The sequence below is a fragment of the Oratosquilla oratoria genome, chromosome 41 (assembly GCF_046742065.1).
Source record: "Oratosquilla oratoria isolate Oo_2021 chromosome 41, ASM4674206v1, whole genome shotgun sequence".
Taxonomy (NCBI): domain Eukaryota; kingdom Metazoa; phylum Arthropoda; class Malacostraca; order Stomatopoda; family Squillidae; genus Oratosquilla; species Oratosquilla oratoria.
The window spans coordinates 2,282,998-2,308,560 of NC_134817.1; the positions used below are offsets into that span (position 1 = coordinate 2,282,998).

The window sequence follows — 25,563 nt, forward strand, 5'->3', positions numbered from 1 at the left end:
TGTAATACACATGACCGAGATTAAATAAGAACTGGGGGAACGAGGGGGGAGGGGGTCACTGAATATTTGGAAAGGTTAAGGATAAGATGGAACAATTAGCTGGGTGAAAGACATTAGCTCACAAATGAAGAACAAAAGGAAGAAAATAAGAAAGGTGGGCAAATGTCTACTTGGGGGGATTTTGGAGGGCAACTAGGGATGGCTTAAAACTTGGTGGGCAATGGGTATTAAAGAAAATAGGTGGGTTGAGATATTAAACATGCCCCTGTTTTGTTCAATTGTGTTAGTTCCTTGTATGATGGCTGCTTCCAAACATTTTCTATGGATCTTGTCAGGTTCACATACTAGAAGTTCTGCATTTTCTCAGTCCATTAAGTGGTTGCTACTGTTCCTCTGTGCAACACATGGATTGGTGGTGACATCATAGCAGATATCGTATCTCATATCTGGGATTTTAGATTGCATGATGTTTCCCCAGTGTAGGATTTTTAACATCCTGAGCACAGAATCTGATAAACACCGGCTTTTTTGGCTGGTGTTTTGCCGATGTTTATTTTCATCCTCATGATGATGTCTTTAATTGTCCGACTGGTCTGGCACACTACTTCCAGGTTGGTGGTTTTTAGAATACGAGTCAGGTTGGTGGCGACATCACTAGTTGGTAACACGAGACATTTGACTGTCCTGCCCTACTGCCTATGGCCTTCCATAATCTTGGGCTGTTTTCTGCACCTATCTACAAGGAAATCTGGAAAAGTTTCCCTGATATACCAGCACTCTTCTTCTAAGTATTCTTCACTGCATATTCTGAGTGCCCTAAGGAAGAAGCCTATCGCTACTCCTTTCTTGACCCTGATGTCATGGTGGGAGTAGAAATTGTTTTTGTTAGTGGGTTTTTTGTATACTTTAAATTTCAGCTGGTTACCATGTTTTGATACACACGTGTCTACCCATAACGTTAATATACCAAGGAGACCCATAATGTCAGGAATAAGGAGTGCCCCCCCCCCCCCAAAAAAACAAAAAAAAACAGGTACATTGGCCAGACATCTGTCCCCTCTCCTGGGAACCATCAGTGGAGCACGTCTCTAACACTCAGGAGACCTACTGGACAGAATTCGTGATATCTCTGCCAGCCAGCAACAAGAAGTTGGGTAGTCTGGACATAAAAAGCCTTTTCACATGTGTTCCATGTAATAAAGTAATAGAGCTCCTTAGAGACAAAATCAAGGAGAAAATCGACTTCCCTAATAACTTTGTTGATTTGATACAACATTGTGTGGAATTTAATTATTATAAGTTCCAGGACTGCTGTTTCCATCAGAAATTTGGCATGGCCATGGGTTCTCTGTTGAATGCAGTCCTTGCCAATATGTTTTTGGAATTTTTAGAAGTAGGACCTTTTGCTGACATCATTCCCAAGTATGTGACCTGGCTGTGTTACATGGACAATATCCTACTCATCATACCCAGGCAATTCAACCTCCATTACTTTCAAACTGCATTGAATATGGTAGAGCACACCATTCAGTTCTCCCTAGAAGAAATTAATGATTCCCTTCCTTTCTTAGACACACACTACTTTACATTTTATAATGAGAGTAGTGTGATGCATCATTCATATGGCAGCTGATGCTCTGCACAAGGATTTGACTCGAACTGAAGTGGTTAAAAACCTTTCGACTTCCCTGAACAACCTTTCCCCTATCTCACAGATCTCCAAAACATCCCTATCATATGCATTCTCCAAATCCATGAAACCCCAAAAGACATCATCTTTTCCTAAGAACTTTATACATATCTGCCTATTAAAATTTTATCTGTACACCCCCTCCCTCTCTTGGACCCACTGTTCTTCTCCAATTACTTCCAGTTTCCATCCTAATCTTCTTAATTTATACCCTCCCCCTACGCCTTTTCAAGTACAATGAAGATACTTTTAAAGCTACTATGTTCATATTTGTTCCCACTCCTCCAGTTCTTTGGCATATTTCCTTCCCATAGGTATTATTTATACCCATACAATATCCACATGATTCAGTTTAAGGTCATAAACTCCCCTTCTTAGAGAAGGCTAGGACAGTACCACCTTACTTAAGAGTTTCTGAAGCAGGGAATTTAATATAGTATGCCTTTGCTATGAATTCACTCAGCCAAGCAACTTTCAAATCACCTCCACTCTGACCTCAAGCCCAAGAACTCTAAAACTCTAAACCAATCATCAAGTAAGTATCCCCAAGGCTCTTGTTCTGTGACACAGTAGTAACTGGGGATGAAGTATACATCAGCCAACCTATTTTTAATATGTGTACAATGGAAAATCAAACTTTAGATTGCAAAATGAATCTTTATTAACGTACCAGTCCATGTGGGATGATAAAATTCATCCTGAACTCATCTGTTCTCTCATCTGTAGAGAAGCTGCAATATAAGAAGGTAGGAGGGTAGGAAAGAGGTTCAACACTGGGGGACTACCCTCAGCAAGGAATTCTTGTATGGTGAGATGTAATTTTAATTACACATAACAGGTTGATTGTGCTCAACAAAGACAAGTTACATGAGTGTGGTAAAGCCAGCACAAGGGTAGAAAATAAAATGTGTGGTGCTGACATCCTTTCATAGTCACACATACTTAGGACATCATATAACAAATTAGCCAAGGAAGATGTTGTACAATGTCTGTAGATTATGCAAACATTTGGCAAGTTGTGGATGCAACATTTAAGGTTATAACCTTATGTGATTATGTGAAACGTGATTACCTAACCAGTTTTGGTTAGATTACTGTGGAAACAATGTTTCAATGTTGATGGTTCTTATCCATTGGGGTTGAAATGACTAGAAATTTTGCCAAAAGTTTAGGAAAGATCTGTAATAACTGCTGCCTTGAGTTTCACTGGCTGGAAACACACACCCCCATTATAGCCAACAAATGTCCTCAGGCCCTCCCACATCTCTCTAGGAAGAAAGTTTGAATTGCTGTGTTTTATTAGTGGGGATCATATTTAAAAGTCACTGACAAGGAGGAAGAGGAGGAAGAAGAGGAGGAGGAGGAGGAGTAGTAGAAGTTGCTACTTGCTTGCTCTCCTAATGTGAAAAAGTTGGGGGAAAACTCAAAATTAAAGTAAGTCTTGGGCCTGGTCTGGAGACTAAGTATCCGCCCCTTGGGGCTCATCTCCAGATGGAGGTGGGGATTTTGAAGGGTTTTGAAGATGGGCAAAAAGGAGATTTTTTGCCAACATCCAGTTCTCAGGACCACCACCAGCAGATATCCATCATTGGTCCCTAAACACTTGTATTAGTACAACAACTGTTAACACTAATGTCATTTGAATGTAAGCTATTTTCAGAGTGTGTTAGGCTGACATGAGGAACTATCTTCAAGGCCACAACTCCCTACAATGAGTGTTTCCTATCACACAATCCATGGTTGCAAACAACCACCAATAGTCTCAAAATAACCTGACTTCTGATGGAACAATAAAAAAAAATCCAAGAGTAGGTTTATTAATTAAAAGTAGATTGTGTATCTGTAATTGAGCAAAGAAATTTTGAATTGTTTTGGATCACTAGTGAACACTTAAGAATCATTGAGAACATAATTCAGCACAACTGTTAACAAGAATATAGCATACTGATAATGCCATGAACAGTATAATTGGAATAATCGTCCATTTATATTCTGGGCATGACAAATGTCTGTCACTCTTGCATGTAAAGGCAAGGAAAATATGTGCACACACTTAGACTTTCCTTTTGCTTGGAAGTGTCTCCGACTCAAGACTTTGTTCCACCACAGCATCAAGGTCACTTGGCTTGAGAGGTTGCTCTCCCAATAAGTTCATCTGGGCCAAAGTTCCCTCAGCAGCATCACCCGGAAGTGATACTGCTCCACCACTACTTGGAGATGAAGATGATACTGATGATGAGAGATCTATTTCTATATCAAGACCATCAGAGCAAACAGATTTACCTCTTAATGAGCGTCGAACTTGTCTACTTAAAGTATCATTACGATGTTGCAATTCAAGTAAATGACTATGAAGACTCTGATTAGTTGCTTTCAAAGCTTGACAACGTCTCTCCACTGCACGGCATTGCTCAGTGGCTTCTTCCTTTTGTATCTTTAGAAGCTTCTTTAAATCCTCTATCAGCTTGTCCTTCTCTGATAGTTGCTGTTCCAGTGTAGCTTCACGATCCAGAAAAGCCTCAAGACTGGCCTTGTGCTCATTTCCTGCTTCTTGAAGTCCTCGCACCTGTTCTGTCATGGCTGTTTGTTCCATATGCCATGCTAACCTGTTCTTGTTATTTTGTGATACTTTTGAAAGCTGGAGTTGATACTGCATCTGCAACTCCCCCATAAGAAGTATTTGTGTTTGCAAAGCCTCTATCTGCTTCCTCATTTGAGCATTTTCTGAAGAGAGTTTGGAATAATGAGTCAACTGTCTTTCTTTTTCTATCAGGAGAGACTGTGCCCTATGCAGCTCACTTGTAATGCTTTCATTGTCTTTTGTGAGAATACGACACTGCACATCAAGGTTGTCCCTTTCTTGCTTGGCTTCACCTTTTTCATAACTCAATCTATTCAGGACTTCCTGTTTCTCTGCTAGCACTCCTTGCAGCAACTGCTCTTTTTTCATTTTAGCATTGTGCATGTCTTGCAATTCATCTTTTAAATCACAAATTTTTTTCTCCATGCGTGAATACTCTTCCTTCATAAAACTCTGCTGTTCTTCAAGTGCATAGGCACGTTTTACTTTACCTGAAAGACGTCTATTTCTTTCAGCATGCACTTCTCTCTTGTGCCTTTCAAACATTAGTAAAGAATGAATCATCTTAACTTCAGGATCAGGACCCTTGGTGGATTTGAATGGCTTATCTTCATCTGAGCTTACCTGCACATGTGCCTGAACATAATTATCTAACATCTGATGAGGGGAGAGAGTACTTGTGTCATCTGTTGTGTTCTTGTTTACTTCAGGAGATTGTTTAGTCTTATCAGGAGCAGGGATCAAAAGAATATCCAATAACTGTTCATATGGATTCACCACATCTGTTTCATCAGTTTGTGTGGCTACTTCACTTGTCAGTACCAGGTGCCGAGTAGGTGAGAGTGTCATTGAAGACAACTGAGACTCTTTTCTTTGTCTGTGATTCAGTCCTGGACATGCAATGACAACATTCAAACTTGGACAAGAAAAGCTTCGCTCTAAAGGTTTGGAAGGTAAAATTATAGTTCCCTTTGGTGGTGAAGTTGCAATGCGTTGCTGTCCCCCTAATCCAAGAAGATTACAATCTGGCGGTGGGCCACACTGACTAAGGAAACGAAGTCTCATGGTTCGCATATTACGTACTAGTTCTGTCATGGATTTGTGGTTTGGTACACCTAAGCCCTGGTTTTCAGTATCATTTTCACTCTCTCTTCTGCTTTTTGCCTCATTTGAATCTGAAGATTTCCTGCTTTCTGCTGAGCCATCTTCTCTTTCCTCAGATAGTCGCCTTTCAATAATACTACTAAACTCTACAATCTTCTCTTTAGTTTCCTTACTTTGGGATGATGCAAGAAAGTCCAGGTCCTTATCTCTACTAGTCTCATTAGCTGCAGGACATACCAGCAAGGTGGTATCTACATGCCCTCTATCATATACAGAGACCTTTCTTCTTCTCCGTCCTTCCATCACAGCACTGCTTTCGCTAATCCTTACTTCACTAAAGCTCGTCTCTTTAGTTTGCAACAAACTATCATCCAAACTTACTTGCCTCTCTATAACTTTTCTCTGTTGATTTGTATCATTAGACTCTTTCCCATTGAAAATAGATCCCTTTGATACAACTTTCCCATCTTTTCCATCATTATCAAGTGGAAGATCGAACATGTTTTCCTTCTGACATTGTTGTCTTTCTTTCTGAATCTGCTGCAGTTTACTCTGTAATATTACAGATTTCCCTGCAAGTGAAAACAAGTCTTGTCCCTGATTCTCAGGAAATCTAAAAGGGATAGAATCTTTATCTTTTTTGAGTGGAGATCCAGGAGCATTGATGCCCTCAGATGCATTAGGTGATGCCACTGCTTTGCTGGTATTCAAGTTTAAAGAGGTTGCTGCTTTCAATGGGTGTCTGCATGCCAAAGCAGCTGAGTCGGCCTTAATAGGAGATGTAAAAGGTGTTGTCTCTGGTGTAGCCTCTATTGCAGCTTCTGGTGGTGATTCAGCAATCATGCGTGTTGCTCTCTGTGTAGATGCTAGGACTGGATATACTGGTGTCTGAGGCTGAGAGCTGAACCCTCTGTTAGGCAGAGGTGCAGGAGACTGATTCATGCTTGGGGACCAAAACCCTGTCTCTTGGGTTTGAATCCAAAGGCATGGCTCTTGTACGCATTCAAAATCTGCATCTAACATGGAACTAGAGCTCGGCAGAAACCAAGGCCGTCCATTGTCTCCACCTGTGGCCTCCATGGAATCTAAACACAACTTGGCACATTCTAAAACAAGCTCATGGGTTTCCATGCCTAGCCATCTTGATTTACTCACCTCCATCTCTTTAGATCCACTCACTAGTAAAGGGTGGAGTTTAACACGTTCCATCATTGGCTTGATGGTAGAGAAGAAACAAGCCAAATTGTTTGATCCAGAAAAATTGGCTCTAAGATAGGTCACCAGATTGCACGGGTACAGTGCATACAGACGGTGGAAGAAAGAATACACTGCTACCTGGAGGTACAGTTCTAGATTATTATCATCTTTCTTGGGTGACCAAAGCACCAATCTTCTAAATATTTCTAAGATAGACATCAGATACATTTGGCCAATTTCAAATGGCAAGATAGGCATAAGTATTACCAATACAAGGAGACCATTCACCAGTATAGACAATTCCCTCTCAGCCTGCAAAAGATGAAGTAATTCACGCATTGCTCCATGGTTGACAAACTTTCTTAGCCACAATGGTGGTGGCTGTCTTCTCACTGCATAGAGTAGCAGCGATGTGTAGCGGAAACGGCTCTGTCCCTTCATCCCCTCCTGTAACTTCTCGAGCAGGTGGCGGTCGTGGGGCTCCTGCAAGGTTAGCAGCAGATCCAAAATGCGAGCACTGTTGGTCTGGAAGAAATAATCCAACAATCCAGCCACCAACCACGACTCACGGACACTGGCAAGAGCATCCTTCAGAAGGCTTCGCAGTTCCTCCACCACCTCCTGCTGGGGGCATTCCAGCAGCCCCAGCAGGTCACCTGCATCCAGCTCGTGCAGGTCACACATCACCACCTACAAAAAAAAAAAAAAGCAAAAATTAAAGCTAGTATATTTACAATCTAGTGTAACACATCAATCAAAACGAAAACAATTAAAAATTTGAATGACATACTGTATAGACTTATCCAGTGGCTTTTGCTAGTTATTTGGGAGTTCTCTCTCTCTTTCTCTATGTATATATATATATATATATACATGTAGAGAGAGAGAGAGAGAGAGAGAGAGAGAGAGAGAGGAAGGGAGAGAGGGAGAGGAGAGATGAGAAAGGGAGAGGAGAGGAGAGAGAAGAAAGAGAGGAGAGAGGAGAGAGTGAGAGCAAGAGAGAGAGAGAGAAAGGGATATAGAGAGGGAGAGAGGTAGAGAGGGAGAAAGAGAGGAGAGAGGAGGGAGGGAGATAGAGAGAGAAAGAGGGAGAGAGAGAGGGAGGGGGAGAGAGGGAGGGAGGGAGAGAGGAGAAAGAGAGGAGAGAGGAGAAAGAGAGGAGAGAGAAAGAAGAGAGAGGACAGTGGAGAAAGAGAGAGGACAGTGGAGAAAGAGAGAGGACAGTGGAGAAAGAAAAAGAGGAGAAAGAGAAGAGAGAGAGAGGAGACAGAGGAAAAAGAGAGAGGAGAAAGAAAGAAAGGGTGGAGAGAGGAGAGAGAAAGAGAAAGAGAGAGAGGAAAGGGAGAGTGGAGAGGGAGAGAGAGAGAGGAGAGGGAGAGGGAGAGAGAGAGAGAGAGGAGAGGAGAGGGAGAGAGAGAGAGAGGAGAGGGAGAGAGAGGAGAGGAGAGGGAGAGAGAGAGAGAGAGAGGAGAGGGAGAAAGAGAGGGGGGAGGGAGGGAAAGAGAGAAAGAGAAAGAGAGGGAGAGAGAAAGAGAGGAAGGAGAAAGAAAATATACAAAGGCAGTTTAAAGGCTTTGAACCTATTCTCCTTAAAATTGTGGGTACTGAGGGGAGAATTAACCTTTGATACACCAGGTGAGATAAAATAACTCAAAACACCATGTGGGGTCCTGAAAGACCCCAACTTGAGCAGTGGGTTTCCGCCATATGCAATGTCACAAGTACTAAATTTTGTACATATGTTGCCCAGGATATGGTGCATGGAGCAAATTTACCATGTGCCCCTTGTATGTTTTTTTTATATTATTTTTTATTATCACTCACATTATCATTACTTATCATCATCACCTCCAGCGACACTTGTAGTTCATAGTCACTATAGTCAGATATATCACCGCAAGAATCAATATACAATTTCCACCCTTTGACTGTAATACAGTTTAATAGGCAGTGCCATTGCCAATAATACCTAGAATCTGAAAAGAAAAAATTGTTACAAGGTATCCTAGGTGTATCAGAGCAGATGATACCACCAAAGTTCTCTACCTTGTCACTCCTAAATTATAATACCTTTGTTTTCCAAATTTAATGAGCTTATAAACTGGCCAAGTGCAAATATACTTCTAAGAAGCATGAACCCTGAAACATAATGTGGCTAAAGGACATCTTATAAAAGAAAAATTGGGGTAAACATGACCCCATGTGCCGCACAAAGAGTTAACACAAGTCCTTTTAAAAATTTCAAGGGAAAGTATAGCATATGAAATTTAAAGTATTTTCATACTCAACACCAACCAAACAAGAAATTATGGCCTTAAGCTGTGAGGATGTAGACATAAATTACAAGTAGGTAGAAACAATCTTCTAACTGCTTCATCAGTGAATAGAATGAGCTTCCAGCCAAGGCAAATGAATATAATAGTTTTAAGTTTCAACTTCAATAGACACCAAAGCAAACTAATATGTACCCTTTATTCATTTATTATTCTTTTTCATTTTATTTATTTACTTATTAATTTTACATATATTTTGATTTTTGTTCTCTGGACACCATCCATCCCTAAGACCATATCGACACAGAATAGGTCTGGCTATAGACTCAAATTGCCCCATATGTAAGCACCACACAGAAAACACAGAACATTTCACACTACTATGCATCACACTGACAATACAGTCATCCCTCACCATATCCTGGTTCACTTTTTGTGGTCTTGGAACATTGTAGATTTTTCTAATTACTTTATATAAAATTATGTTGCAGATTCTGTGCAGAATGCCAAATGATCACTTAAATCAATTAGATATTCAAGAAGATTTAGATAAACTACAGCAATGGTCTAAAAAGTGGCTAATGAAATTTAACACAAGTACATAAAGGTTATGCACATAGGTAAAAATATTAGTAAGTATGATTACAAGTTATTTGGAAATTTGTTAATAAAAGTGGATAGTGAAAAGGAACTCAGCGTAATTATCAGTAATGGTCTCAAATCATCTAAGCAGTGTATTTCAGCCTCTGAGAAAGCAAACAAGATTTTAGGACCGATTGTGCGATCTTTTGATTTCAAAAGTCCATCTTTCATTAACAATCTATAAATCGTTAGTTCATCCACATTTGGAATATGCTGTTTCTGTATGGTCACTGAATCTCATTAAATATATTGACAAAACTGATTCCAAATATAAAAAATAAATCATATGAAAATCGATTAAAACATATGAATCTGTTTTCCCTAAAAAAGTGTAAGACTCAGAGGCGATTTTATATAGGTCTTTATGATTCTAAAGGGAATTGACAACATCAAAAGTGACAAAATTTTCACACTGAAAGAGAATCCGACAAGAAATAATGGTCTCAAACTGTCAGAAAATAGATTTAATTTGGAAGTGTAGTTATTGAATGGAATAAACTTCCTGCAGAGGCAGTGCAATGTAGTTCAGTTCGAAGCTTTAAGATTTGTTTAGATAAACACCTAAGCAAGATGCTGTAATGCCTGCCATTTATTTTATATTATTTATTTGTTTGTTATTATTTGTCTTTGTTTATTATTATTTCCTTGATTATCATTTATCTGTCAATTTATTATCATTTACTATTTACCTGTTATTTAACTACCTATTTATTTATTTACTTTATTTATTATTATTTATATTATTACCCGATATCACTTTTATTTGTTTGTTTATTTATTTATTATTACCTGTCTCTTTCTCTCTCTTTTTTTTTTTTTGCATCTGACCTAGTTATGGACCAAAAGGTCTCCTGTCGATATGCCCCAGCTGGCTACAGACACTCGTACACCAATTACAAGAGAGCAAACTGGGAAGCTTTTGATGAAGAGATATAACAACAATTTGAGACACAGAACAGTGCACTATAGACAGTGATGTGCACACCTTCAATACAACCATACAAAACACAGCCAAGAAATACATCCCCAGAGTCAACAGAAAATCACACATCCCAAACTTTACACCAGAAATCCAAGGCCTCATCAGACAATGCAACACGATTAAACACAATATCCCCACACTTATCCCTCAGAACATAACAGACTAAATACAAGCAATATATGCTGAGAGCAACAACAAAATACATGAACAACACTAAATTGGCAAACATTGGTCAACAATCACAAAACAAACACCAAAAAAATGTACAAGAGGCTCAACAGCATTACACTATCCAACAGTAACACAACACTCACACAGAATTCACCACAACAAATCAGATTATCCTCTGACAACAAGCAAACACATAAATCATTTCGCACAGCCAAGCCATTTCACTCCACACCCTGACGACCAACACATCATTTAATGTAAAGAAGATTTCCCCCCAACCCAAACTACACACCCTTCATAGACAGCTAGATGAAGCACATAATCCATAACTTCAAGCACTCATCTGCATGTAGCCCTGACAACATAAGTAACATCCACCTGAAACACTTTGGACCACATGGTATACATACACTGACCAACATTGCAAACCACAGCTACTCACACATTATACTCAACATCTGGAAGCATGGAAAAATTTTTACTATCTCCAAACCACAAAGACCCAACAGTTCCAGCATCTCACTTCTCTGCACCCCCTCCAAAGTCATACATACTGTACATATACATATACCAAAGGCTCTTTCCCCCTAACAACTCATCACACCACATATCCCCCATGCTAAATCACAATGTAGACCACTATATTCCACAAACACTCTTCTGATAAACCTCACACAAAGATTTTTCCATGGTATAAATTCAGATAAGTCCCTACACAGAACATTTCTCCTAACACTAGATATTAGTACATTTTTTTATGCCATCCCATGTCACAATCTCACAAAATATACAACACAGGTAAATACAGACATCACAATAATACCAAAGGATGGCTGGCCAATTATCTGGCAGGCAGAAATGCCTATATGTCATACAATGGCCAATCATTACACACTGCAAAGTTTAGCAACAGAGTACTACAGGGGTCAGTTCTATCCCCTGCACTCTTTAATCTATACATGTATGATATACCCACACCTGACACTTCAGAAATACAAATGTCTTCTTACGCAGACAACATAACAATTACATACACACACCATAAGGCAGACAAAGCTGCAGAAATACTAAAACCATATCTTGACACACCTGGTTCACTACAAACAGACTCCAAATAGCCCCAACCAAATCAACAGCCGCACTTCTCACCAACTGTACTTCACCCCATACTATACAACAGATTATGGAACACTGCACTGTACACAATCATGTATGCCAACACAATACACACTAAAAAAGGATTTGTGGGAAAACCCACTTCCAACCACAGCATTTCTCAGGAAGACGGGACAGCTCAGCCAGACAATCTAGGGAACAACAAAACAAACAAGATAAAAATACATACATATACCAAAGGCTTTTTCCCCCTACATGGGGGGTAGCCAAAAAGAAAAAGGCATAGAAACCACTCCCACCCATTCCATTTCCTATATATTCCACTTCCCTTCACACTCCTCCCTCCTACCCTCCCATCTTGGCACCTCCCAGATGACAGGTCATCCCTGCATCCTCTCCACTGCCCTGGGTCAGAAGCAGTGTCACAAGACATGGCACATCCACAGCAAGGCCGCTTCATAGATTCAGCGACCCCCCATGCACAAAAGGAGAAGATGGGGAGAAATCCCTTCGGGCTGCGTCAAAAATTTTCTCATACATACTTCCTCACCCCCCATCCCCCACCCACTCCCCCTTATGCATCACAGCATCATCTATACACAACCCTCCTCCATTCACCCCTATCTTCTGTCCTCTCCCGTCCTTCCTCCACAGACATTCCTCTCTTTTGTAATGCCCCTTTCACCCCATCCATCCATCTCATCCTAGGACGCCCCCTCATATTCACTCCTTCCACCTCTGCCTTCCACACTTCTTTTACTAATGTTTCTTCACTCATTCTTTCCTTGTGTCCAAACCATCCTAATACTCTTTCATCAACCCTATCTCCCAGTTCCCTTTCCACCCCTGCTCTCCTCCTCACCTCTTCATTTCTCACTTTATCCAGCCATGTAACCACTATCATATTTCTCCGACATTTCATCTCAAACACATTCAAACTCCTTCTCTCTTCCTCTTGCATGTTCCATGTTTCTGCCCCGTACAATGCTGTTGGCACAATCACTCCTTCATATAACGTCTTAGCATCCGTTCCCAGATGTCTATTTCTCATTACACTTTTCAATCTACCAAGGCATTTACTCGCTTCTCTCAATCTACATTCTACCTCCACCCCTACTCCTCCCTTTCCTGCCACATTCGCACCCAAATATCTAAAACTATCCACATCCTCCAGTCTTTCACCCTTAATGCTCACTTCCATATATATATATATATATATATAAAGGTAATATTAAGGTAACTTAAAAAAGGTTTAAGGTAAAAGCCACCATTTACACAGTACTTTCAGTTTGTTTTTGTCATGTTTGATCATGTCGTGGTGAAACATAGCACATTCACTATCCAGTACCGGGGTACTGACTGCACAATATTGTGCAGTTGTAATTGCATGATAGCATGCAGCCAATGCTTTAGGCCCTGTTTTGGGGTGCCCCTATAAATTAAAGTCACACATCATTTATCATGTTAGAGTAATATCTCTATTCATAGAAGATTGATGCTACATTTGTACTATAACTGTATACTGTATATACATTCCATAGAGCACCATTTATCTGGCATTTGATGTATCAGCAACATTATAACAATAGCATACCTTGTATTTGTACATGGATGTACAGAATTGCCAATGACCACCTCATTTAAGTATACAAGTATATGGAGTGATAATGCCACCTGTACTTCCACGTGCGGTCATGTGGATGCATCCGCGACAGCTGATTCAAGTTGTAAATATACCATGCTATTTTCTCTGCCATTTTGCCATTTGTTTGGGGTTCTCCTCCTAATATTAGTGGAAAGGGAAGACTTATTCGTTAACAAGAAGACTAAGGTAAATGAGAAATGGAGACAAATTGCTAACATTGAAGAACAAGTACAAAATAATCAAGAGACTAGATAAACGCGAGTCCCACCATAATCTCATGGCCGAGTTTGGGTGTTTGTTGTCCACAATTCACAACATCAGGGGACAAGCAGACAAAATTAAGGAGTTCTTTGTCAAGACTGAGGACTCTATAATGGTGTTTATGAGGCACTCAATAAAATAATGAGGGTTGGGCAGGGATTATAGGACAATATTTGGTTCATAGAGGGTGGGTCTCGAAACATTGGAAATTACACTTATTTGGCATGGTCTCCCTTCTTGTGCTGGATAAATGGTGCTCTACTATGTATTTTTTTTTCTTTGAGAAGGATAACCTGATGTACTAGAGTAATGAGTGATGTGATTTGACTTTCTCGATTGCAGTAGTCTGTGATGCAAGTAGCATGGTTTGATGAGTTAGTTTGGTTTGTTTAATTGCAATGTGTATAGTGTGTGTAGGAATTGCTCCATTTGTTTGTTTGATATGTTTACAGTGTGTTTAGCATTGGAGTGTTTTTGAGTGTAGGTGTGGGTGGGTATAGGTTGTTAGTCTAATTTGTTAAATCAATCCAGGTCCCTCTTGTAGGAAATCAGTGGCTTCCTGGCAATAACCACTGTGTTGGCCAACAAGTCACTCATAATTGGTATACAATATTATGTTGTTGTCTGGGTAAGGTAAAGTACAACACCCAAAATAAGGGCAATATAAGATGAGGTGTTTTGTGTGCAGTGATTGTACCTGGGGCAATTTGCAACTGTGCTTTAAATTTGGATGGTGACATCAATGCAGATATACTAGTATGCTTTTTTCTTTTGTGGAAGGGACTTAGTATGGCTGTCAATGGGAGTTCGGAAGAGTATGGAGCTTGGCAGTTGGTCTTTGGATGTTTGCCTTGTGACTGTGTGCATTTTTGTAAGGATGTGCTACATGAGGCCAGTGGTAGACTGTTGAAGATGTTTGAGAAGTATGCTGCTAGTTCCTTTTTATATATACAGAACTGCACATTTATCATATTCATGTGCAGTTCAATGAGAAGGATTTTGGTTTCAAATTGTAATCTCCTATTAGGTGGTTTGGTGCATCCTGTAAGTGTTTTGTTTTATGCAGTTTATGGGGCATCTATATTTTCTTGATTGTTGGGAACCATGTTATGGAGGTGTAGTTAATACAAACTGTCTGTACACTACAACTAACTTTCCTTCTGATCAAAACCTGTTAGTTAAGCTTGCTACTCATTTTAATATGTTGTTGATTTTCATTAATAGGGACTTGCTGGGAGAGCTGAAGAACATGTGGGCATCAAAAGAGAGGCCCAGGATTTTATGGTTTCGGTTTCTCTCCACTGTTGAACATTTCTTTGATTCATGGTTGCCTGTAATGTCACTGATGATTTTTAAGGAGAGGCTTCAATTCTATTTTCTTTACATAACTTGGTATGGGGAGATCACTTTTAAAGAATGTGAATAGTACATACGTATTATTCCTTGAGATACTCCAATGTACAATCTTTTGATCCTTGATAATTGGTAGTGTGCCTACCTGGGGCAAAGCTACCATCCAAGAAATCAGAGACCCACAGGACAACCCAGATCCAATGAAAATCCAGATATCTTTAGGATGCAAGATACCACAACCCCAACCTCCACCCAGGGCCCCCCCCTCCAAGGGGCAAGTACCTAATTTATGGAACTGGCCCAGAAACTAATTCATGTACTGGTAAGTATTTATAAGTGTGGTGCATGTTAAATGAACCCGGGAATTACAAGAGTGTAATTTCTGTTTTTTCTTTGCATGTTAGGCATGTGTGAGTGCCTAGGCTGGTTCCAATTTTGCTGGTTTCATCTGGGAAGGCAATGGTGATGGAAAAAAAAAGTAAAGATTGATCAGAAGGAAGTTGAAAAGTGATGGCAAATGAATCTATGGTTGCACCTCTAGGTGGAGATAGATGTGGTTGTGTGGAATCAGTGCTGCAGGTTAAAACTTGTTTTTTTCTGCTCTCAATGTGACGATTCTTTTCTATTTTGTCTCTCCCATTGCCATGGCATTACCTTTGACAAGTTTCAAATGTCATTGCTACCCATTGAATTAAAGGGCTAAACCATCTGGAATTTTCTATAATGATTTCTATAATCTGTAAATGTTAACAATTTGTCTATAATAATATATCTTATTTTGGGTGTTGTTCTTACTTTATCAAGATAAAATAATTAAAATCTGTATGGTTTCCTTGCATGTTAATTTATGAGAAAATGGTAAATTAAGCCAATAATTTCACATGCTATTGCACCAGGGAAAAAAAAAATACATATATAAATTTATCAGTAATCCCTTGGTATGGTAGTTTGCTTCATTTCCAAAAAAATTTTTTCCATTCTCCAAAACATAAAGAAAAATTTTAGCGTTTCAGTTTCCTTACTTAATCTCACCTATGCTAAGTTGGGGTACTGTTAGTTTTAGTATTGGCAAATACTGATGGATTTTCAGTTTCGTATCTTTACAATTCTGAGACAAATTTTTAAGATAAAGAGGGGGTGGGGGGCAGGCATAAACTATGGATGAAGAAATATTTACCCAATAGTCCTTGGCCCCTTAGCTAGTAAATTAGTCTAATTTTCTTTATGGCCACCACTGATTTATGGAACAGAGTTAGCTAGAACTGAGAACACTGCTCAACTGTTGGCAATATTTGTCAATAACCTGTTGATAACTTGTCATTGCTTGGTTAGCTCATTCTAAGATGAAACTATTTCAAATCAAGAAAATTTATACGATTTAATTTTGTCAGTGCAGCCCTCTCAGAGAAGGATAGGACACTGCCTCCTTACAGAAGACTTTTTGAAGCAGAGAATTTAATGTAGTAGGATGCCTTCACTATAAAAGTGCTTGCTGCCTGATAGATTTGATCTCCCTCTACTCTTGACCTATACCCTTAAGTAGTGATCTAAACCGCTTGACCAGCGAGCATCCCAGATGATTTCTACTACAAAAACATCCATTAACATTATCTTAGGTATTACTTGTCAATCATTTAGATACATTTGACTACTTGTGTGTTCCATTCAATCTCTACTATTAGCAGGGATGTCTTATTTATTAAAGTGATATTTCTAGGTGTGCATTGGTGGTGTAACTGGAATCATGCTGGTCTCACATTCACTTACTGGTAGTTCTTAGTTAAAATCTCCTACACTCCTTCCTGATTCCCAGCAGTGACTATTACCTACCCCAACAGTCCAGGCACATAAGGCAAAGGTTGCTTCAGCTACAACTATATGCCTCTTGGCATGGGTTTCTCACCTTCTATTTTTCAGGGTAATTCTTTCCCAAGTACACATGCAGGGATTTTCATTTTCATTTTTCTTTTCAGAAATCAATATTCTCAATGAAATTCATTGAACATAAAATTCCTGTAAACTAATACAAATAACCCCAACAAAATCTGATACGAGTGACCATGTGGAGGGCACTAGAAAAGAAGGCACACAGGTCTACGTGGGAGAGAGTGCCAGCAGGCTGGAGGTGAGCATTAAGGGAGAGAGACTGGAAGAAGTGGATAGTTTTAGATACTTGGGTGCGAATGTGGCAGGAGAGGGAGGAGTGTGGGTGGAGGTAGAATGTAGATTGAGAGAAGCAAGAAAATGCCTTGGTGGATTAAAAAGTGTAATGAGAAATAGACATTTGGGAAAGGATGCTAAGAGGAGGTTATATGAAGGAGTGATTGTGTTGACAGCGTGACAGCACTGTATGGGGCAGAAACATGGAACATAAGAGAGGAAGAGAGAAGGAGTTTGAATGTGTTTGAGATGAAATGTCTGAGAAATATGATAGGGGTTACGAGGCTAGACAGAGTGAGCAATGAGGAGGTGAGGAGGAGAACAGGGGTGGAAAGGGAGTTGGGAGATAGGGTTGATGAAAGAGTATTAGGATGGTTTGGACAAAAGGAAAGAATGAGTGAAGAAAGATTAGTAAAAGAGGTGTAGAAGGCAGAGGTGGAAGGAGTAAATATGAGGGGGCATCCTAGGATGAGATAAAAGGGGCATTACAAAAGAGAGGAATGTCTGTTGAGGAAGGACGGGAGAGGACAGAAGATAGGGGTGAATGGAGGAGGGTTGTGTATAGATGATGCTGTGATGCATGAGGGGGAGTGGGTGGGGGATGGGGGGTGAGGAAGTATGTATGAGTAATTTGATGCCAACACTTTCAAAATTGACATATGAACAAAGACTGTCCAAACTGGAACTAACAACCCTGGAGCAATGAAGAGAAAGTGGAGATCTACTGGTTATTTACAGAATCATGAAAAGGTATGGAAGTTCTTAACAGAGATGAATTATTAAAGTGGGAGAGAAGAAAAACAAGAGGCCACAAAAAGAAACTCAAAAAGGATAGTTATAGAAGAGATCTGAAAAAGAATAGTTTTCAACAGTGGTGGATGTCTGGAACAAATTGGACAAGGAAACAGTGTGTGCAAAAACCATATAAGAATTTACAAACAAACTAGATGCTGAAAGATACGAAGATGGGTCACTACAAGCATAGCTCCCTTCCCATATAATACAACTAGGTAAATACATACATACAAATTACACATACATACATGCATATACCAAAGGCTTTTTCCCCCTTACACGGGGGGGTAGCCACACCCAAAAATTACATCACCATCAAAAGTTCAAATTACCTCAATTCATTCCTTAACATTGTTTAAATAATATGCTACTTTTGTAATAATCCACGGTGGTTCAATATCTTGCAAAGATTTATTATTCCTATTTCTCTATTATGCTCAATGAAATTCATTTTTGTAATGACAATTGTTTTCAACAACCCAGTTTTACACAATTTTTTTTATAAATGTAAAAATAATAAAACTGGTACATCACAAATGAGAATGTGCCAATTTTTATTATCATTGTGGGGTTAGAGATAACTAAAACAAACTAAGACATTCCTTATTGTGAAAGGTCAGTGATACGATCTTAGCTTTCCTCGTCTCCATGACAGATTGGAATAGGCAGGTTTAACGACAAAACTGGCATACTTATTTGGGATGCAAATCCCCTCTAATTCTTTTAAACCATTCATTATTTACAATAAATTTCTATTGAAAATAAACTATTTTTGAAGGAAAAAAAAAAAAAAAATCATATGATGAAAACAAAAAGTGAAACCAACTATAAAAATGAATGGCCAGGAACAAATCAATCTAATCTATTTTGAAGTACAATAATGCAACTACTTTTTCCAAAGAAATTATTTTTGGTACATTTTTAGACGTAATAATAGAAAACTAAATAGTAATTTTGTAAATTGTAATACATCATCATAATATAGGTTTTTCTTGGCAGAAATCAATAACAGAAAAAGTCGCTAAAAGTGATACACTAACAAACACAGCCATGGTGACTACTCAAGACTCCATCAGTTTCGATAGATGTGGAGGTTGAAGAAATTAAAGTATGATAAATTCATCTACTATAACCTGCATTTTGTAATGAGGTACCTATAATTCTAGAGGTCATCAGGGTCGTCATCATCAGAGATGTTGCGTGCCAGTTTTGGCATCTGATCAGAATGCTGGGTGTAGAGGAGTTTGGCTTGAAGAAAAGCATGAAGCTCAGTTTTGTAGCACTATTTTAAGAATATGTGGCATGATGACATCACTTGGAGTGGGAGAACACTCGGTACACAAAATCAACTCCATTGTCAAACTGACAATGAGAGGGCTGGACAGATGACAGCTCCATTCAGTAGTGTACTTGCTTTTAGCAAGATTTTCTGTTATTGATTTCCACAAAGAAAAACATATTACATTGATCTATTAAAATTTACAAAATCAATATTTAACTTTCTATTACTATATCACACAGGTACTTCTACAAAATACCTTTAATTTCTTATAGATGATAATTTCTTAAGTACAAAAAAGAAAGTACAACTGATTATCATCCAAAGCTCTATATTCCAAAATTTTGTTCTGTATACATGCTAAGCAGTTCTCATAGGTTCATGGAAACAGTTCAACAATTTTCAGTCTTCTGTTATACTACTTCAATCTTGAATCAATATAAATTATACCATACCAAGATACAAACTGAATTTGCCAGGTTGACTGTATCAGCTCGGTCTGGGTAGAGGCCCAATGTACCTGATACACTGGGGGGGTACTTTGGGTGATATCTTGCGAGGACCCAATGTATCTATTTATTATTATCAAATATACCATGGCTCACATTTATTGTTGTTTCTGATTGATAAATATGTACCAACTTTATAAAGATTTCAACTTATAAATATAGAGAATAAAATTGTGATTGCCTACTTCGCAGCTATGCTTATTTGACTAATGTTTCCTAGGTTCACCAGGGGGAGGCACTGTGTGGTCGCCTGTCACCACTCTGTTGTTGTCTCTATGGGCCATCTTTCTTTTGTGCTTTTATTTTCTACTTTCCTTTCACCACTTTGTTACATATGATAGTCACTCATAGTTTTAGTAGGAAGGCCCTGTGCTTCTGATCATCTGACTTAGTCAAGTTTCACTTAGTATATGTATGGGAGAGGGGAATTACAATTACACGGAGCTTAATTTTTCTTTCTTTTCTTCCCAAATCTTTCTACACTTGGTTCTTTACGTTACACCAAGGGACTCCAATCAGGAATCCTCAATTTGGATACTAGGTCAGTTCTGCAATAACATTATTTTTTTTATTATTATTTTTTTTTTTAGTTCAATGATCTTTAATGTTATATTTAAGAACCTCCACTAAGGGCTTGATCTTACAATCATGAACCAATTAAATTTTCTTCTCCACTCAGAACAGCTGTTACAATCCTGCAATACTGCTTAATCGAGCAATCTCGAATTCACCACTGCGCACTGACATGGTTTACATATTACAAAGGATTACAAAGGCAGAGCATGCCAACAGGAGACCTATTGGTCCATATCTAGGTCGGATGCAAAAAAAAATCATAATAATAATAAAATAATAAATAAAAACTATAACAATGTAAATAACAAATAAAATACATAAATAAATGCATAGGTATAGTTAAATATTCTTACATCAGTATAAAAATGAACATTATACAGCAATGAAATCGGGTCCCCAGTGAATGTTTGTAAACATTAGACAACGAGCAAGGTTGTGCAATTGCTCACCTTCTCACCTTCAGGTATTATGTAAATACATAAACTATAAAAATATAACACTCATCATCTACCTCTCTTCTACCCACTTGTCTACCAGCCTCTTACTCATTGTGCTGACTCTTTTTGTTTCAGCTGTAGTCCATTTACCAAAATATCAAAAGGTAACAAATACACAGAAATGAAATTAAATGTATGTGGTACATTGGTTGATACCTTTGGGGGACTCAATGTACTTATTTATCATGATATTACCAGATATATTGTGGTTTATATACCTTTTCTGTTGTATATGATTGATGAATATGCATTGACTTTATCAAAATTTCAACATAAATATGTAGAACAAAATTGTAATAAATTGCCTACATTGCATTTATGTTTGACTAATATTTTCTATGTTCACCAGCACGAGTCACTGTATTGACTTTTTGTTTCGCTCTTTCTATGTTCACCAGGACGAGTCACTGTATTGACTTTTTGTTTCACTCATAGTTAATTTAGCAAAATACCAAATGAAAAGGTAATAAATACATGAAAGTGAAATGAGCTTTTGTAATGTGAATTTACGCCATGTAATATGTTCCATGACATAAGCTCATACTCTTTATGGAAAAAAAAAAGACAAAAACTCACAAATCAATCTCATGCTGTCATCTTTAATCCATGACAAAGTGACATTACATTATTTCCACATATAAAATGCCATTAGACAAGCCACACAACTTAATGCCACAATGTGAAAAATTGACAAAATGCCAGTCCTACATTTTCTTGCATATCATCATAAATGCAAAATACATAATAAATATGAAGAATAAAATTGCCATTAATATTTTTTTGTTTTCCATTTGATTTTTTATCAATATTGCACAAAAATATTATATTTTTGCACTTCTATTTCATGTTATTAGAATTATAATTATACTAAATTCATAAATCATGATTTACTCCAATCTGATGCAGTGCCCCATAGTACTAAGGAAATCCTCCATAGACCTATGCTTAGCTACTAATTCTAGACACAGGTTTTTGGGATGCTTTATAGACGAGTGATTATTTCCAACTAGATAAAAAAAAAAAGTCGTTTCACCTTTCACATTTTTTATGATGGCTTCATATCACTTAGCCTTAGGTCATACTCCGATTTGTGGCTTCATTTATAATGACACCATGCTAAAGGTGTTAAAAGAAGCTACGAAACCAATTTCTTTTAATCATGCTATATCCATTTAATTTTTGTATAATTCTAATAAAAACAAATAAAAGTGCAAAAATATATTATTTCTGTGCAATTTTTATAAGAACAAATGAAAGTACAAAAAGCATCAATGGTAATTTCATACATAATATATATGTATTATTTTACATTTATGATGATAAACAAGGAAATGTAGGACTGGCATTTCATCCAGTTTTCACATTGTAGCATTTTGTCTGTGGACATTACATCATGTGGCACTTTGTTGCAGATTCAAGACAACACCACAAACCTGACTTGTGAGGTTTTGTCTTTTTTCCATTAACGGCATGAGTTTTAGTCTTGTAAGCTTATGTCATGGAACCTATTCTGTACGTCACGAACCTATTCTGTATGTCACAAGACAAAATCTCATTTAATATTCATGTATTTGTTTTATTTTCATTTGGTATTTTGGTAAACTGACTACAACTGGAAAAAAAAAATCAGCACATTGACTCCCTCTGGCGAACATTGAAAATTGTCAAATAAACATAAATGCAAAGTAGGCAATCAACTTTGTTCACTACATGTTTATAAGTTGAATTTTTAATAAAATCAATAAATATTTATCAATCAGAAACAACAATAAAAGTATATAAGCCATAACACATCTGATAATTACATGATAGAGAGGTACATTCAACATTGGGTATCCCCAAGGTACCCCCATACCTAGTACATTAGACTTATATCCAGACCCTCAGTTCCATCATGTAAACAACCCAATTCACGAATAAGTGGAATAATGGACAACTACTTATTAACATAACATATGTGTCTGATATCTTACAGGCAAGAATCACGTTTTAACCAAATTTCTGGGGTCATATAGGTGACATGTTACTTCAAATTCCTGTGCGAATTAATATAAAAGGAGTCTATGACAATTTCATGTCACTCTAAAAACACCAATACCTTTTATATGGCTGACAAGAGGTTTTCTTGAGAAAATAAATATAACTTGATTATTTTAACGCATTTGTACATGTCTTCCCTTTCATCAAACAAGCCTGACAAGAAATGAAACAATTGATGCAATTCCCCGGCCCTCCCATCCTCGCAACACAAACTTGATATGTTCGTCAAACATTATCTAGGTGAGAACAAATTTTAAACCTACTGATGGCGGGTGGCCAAAACATAAGCAACGTAGGAACCAATGTCTAATTGAGAATACTGTCATCTAAAAAATCGCAACCTAGTTCCAACAACTATCTAAAATAACATCTCTGAAGCGTACTAAGATTTGTAGCAACCCCCCCTACATTTTGTTTAGAGTATGTATACAAATACATTCACTCCTAAAACTAATAATATCTCTAAACCAATGGATATAACCTTGTAGTAAGAGGCTGTTTTTAATTAAATATATTTAGTGAAGACCTTATTTACCTGAATCTTTGGGGTGTAACTGCCGTCATTCACTCCATAAAACCATGGCTCGGACCGATCAGCTGTTTGTCTGCCACTAGGGCACATAGGCAGATTCAGGGGTACCAATTCACAATACTTACATTATAACCCATGTCATACAATCAACCAATTGAATTAGATAAAAAGTAGTCAATTTAAACAGGACACCTTATAGTGACTAATGCCTTACTGAACGAAAGTATGATAAGTCACCATTTGCTGCTGAAACCTGTTGGCCACCCTGTTTTGGTTTGGTTCATGGTAAAAGCAAAACAGAATATTTACAATCTTATATATATGATTAGACCACCTTATGCAATTAAAAGTGTAACACGTATTCTGTACATCAATTAAATATTATAACGAAGAGAAATCCTATTTTGGATTTTCTTCTAGAAATGTAAAATGAAAAATTTAGTTCAATGTGGATTTGCTGTATGAAGGAGACTGAATGTATGAAAGGATGACGCGGTTTAATTTTATTCTCAACTGATTTGACAGTCGTTTGTGAGTGAAAACAGAAAGGTTCGCCACTGATATGCGAGTTGCAGGGTAAATTCTCTGTTTTAGGGAAATTTGTGCACTATCGGAGTAACAGAGTAGAAATATGAAGAAGACATGATTTTAGGGTAATGTTACCCCTGCAAAACCAGCACACACACACACATATATATATATATATATATATATATATATATATATATATATATATATTATATATATATATCCATGTATGTGTGTGTGTGTGTGTGTGATTCACCGTAGTTACCGTGGTTCACCATGGTCTTTGGATCACGTGTTGGACTTGTGATCGACAACTGTTTCTCTCCCGGAACAGAGCTCAGAGCTCGTATATGACCGATCTTTGGGTAATGCTGTGACCTTACACCCACCCACCCACAACTCCCCGCCCACGAGAGTTGGAGTAACAACCCGCAGCGCAGTGACACTGAAATTATTTCAGCGCTGGACGTGTGTGTGTGTGTATATATATATATATATATATATATATATATATATATATCTATATATATATATATATATATGTGTGTGTGTGTGTATTTGTACAACACTGAATGAGTCCCAGTAATTAGAGATACATTTTAACAGCCACAATGCACTTTAATTCTAAGCCATCAAAGGCCAGCATGCTTGAAATTGAAATGTGGTACTACCCAGGTCTCGAACCGGGTAACCTCATGACAAGTGCGACATTGACTTTCCAACTAGGCCGTCAAGTAAGCCTAGTTGGAAAGTCAATGTCGAACTTGTCATGAAGTTACCCGGTTCAAGTCCTGGGTAGTACCACATTTCAATTTCAAGCATGCTGGCCTTTGATGGCTTAGAATTAAAGTGCATTGTGGTTGTTAAAATGTGTGTGTATATATATATATATATATATATATATATATATGTATATATATATACATATATATATATACATGCATACATATATATTTGTGTGTGTGTACCTAGTTGTATTATATGGGAAGGGAGCTATGCTCTTAGTGACCCGTACTCTTTGTATCTTTCAGCATCTAGCTTGTTCTTAAATTCTTGTTTAGTTTTTGCACACTCTGTTGCCTTATCCAATTTGTTCCGGATATCTATCACTCTGTGTGGGGATCTTCTTTTTCAGATATCTTCTGTAACTATCCTTTTAAGTTTCTTTTCGTGTCCTCTTGTTTTTATCCCACTTGAATAAGTGTATATATATATATATATATATATATATACATATATATATATATATATATATATATATATATATTGCAGAAACCACAGGGAAATTAAAGTCGGAATACTGAACGTTTTCGTCTATTACGACATCCTCAGAGTACAAGAAAGAAAAAATAGAACACAATATTTATACAGAAGTAAGAAAACTGGGAGAGGTTATAGCCACATAAAACCTTCGGACATTATACATACATACACATTCAATTACACATGGAAATGTTAATGGTAATAATAAAAAAATACATACACATTCATATACACATGGAAATAAGAAAGGTAATAGTAACACAAAACAAAACAAACAAACAAAAATCCAAAAGAGCAAAACCATGTGGCCGAAAGGTCCATAGGACATTTGTACAATTAGGAAACTTGGTTAAATATCCTATGATTATA

At 37.7% G+C, this 25,563-nt stretch overlaps 1 protein-coding gene across 7 annotated transcripts; it reads right to left on the reverse strand.

Annotated features, from left to right (window-relative positions):
* Positions 1-2,333: 2,333 nt before the first annotated feature.
* Tsc1 (tuberous sclerosis 1 protein hamartin) lies at positions 2,334-23,659 on the reverse strand. Of its 7 annotated transcripts, XM_076177765.1 has the most exons (5): positions 23,407-23,529; positions 13,351-13,539; positions 11,899-11,947; positions 8,397-8,548; positions 2,334-7,262 (listed from the first exon to the last, which is right to left on the reverse strand). In XM_076177765.1, the coding sequence occupies exons 2-5, from the start codon at positions 13,363-13,365 to the stop codon at positions 3,744-3,746; spliced, it is 3,735 nt and encodes a 1,244-aa protein (XP_076033880.1). In that variant the 5' UTR covers positions 13,366-13,539; positions 23,407-23,529; the 3' UTR covers positions 2,334-3,743. The 7 variants fall into 7 exon arrangements, with proteins under 7 accessions (XP_076033880.1, XP_076033879.1, XP_076033883.1 ...); XM_076177764.1 differs by lacking the exon at positions 13,351-13,539 and having other exon boundaries at positions 23,407-23,573; XM_076177768.1 differs by lacking the exon at positions 8,397-8,548 and having other exon boundaries at positions 23,407-23,528.
* Positions 23,660-25,563: the final 1,904 nt, after the last annotated feature.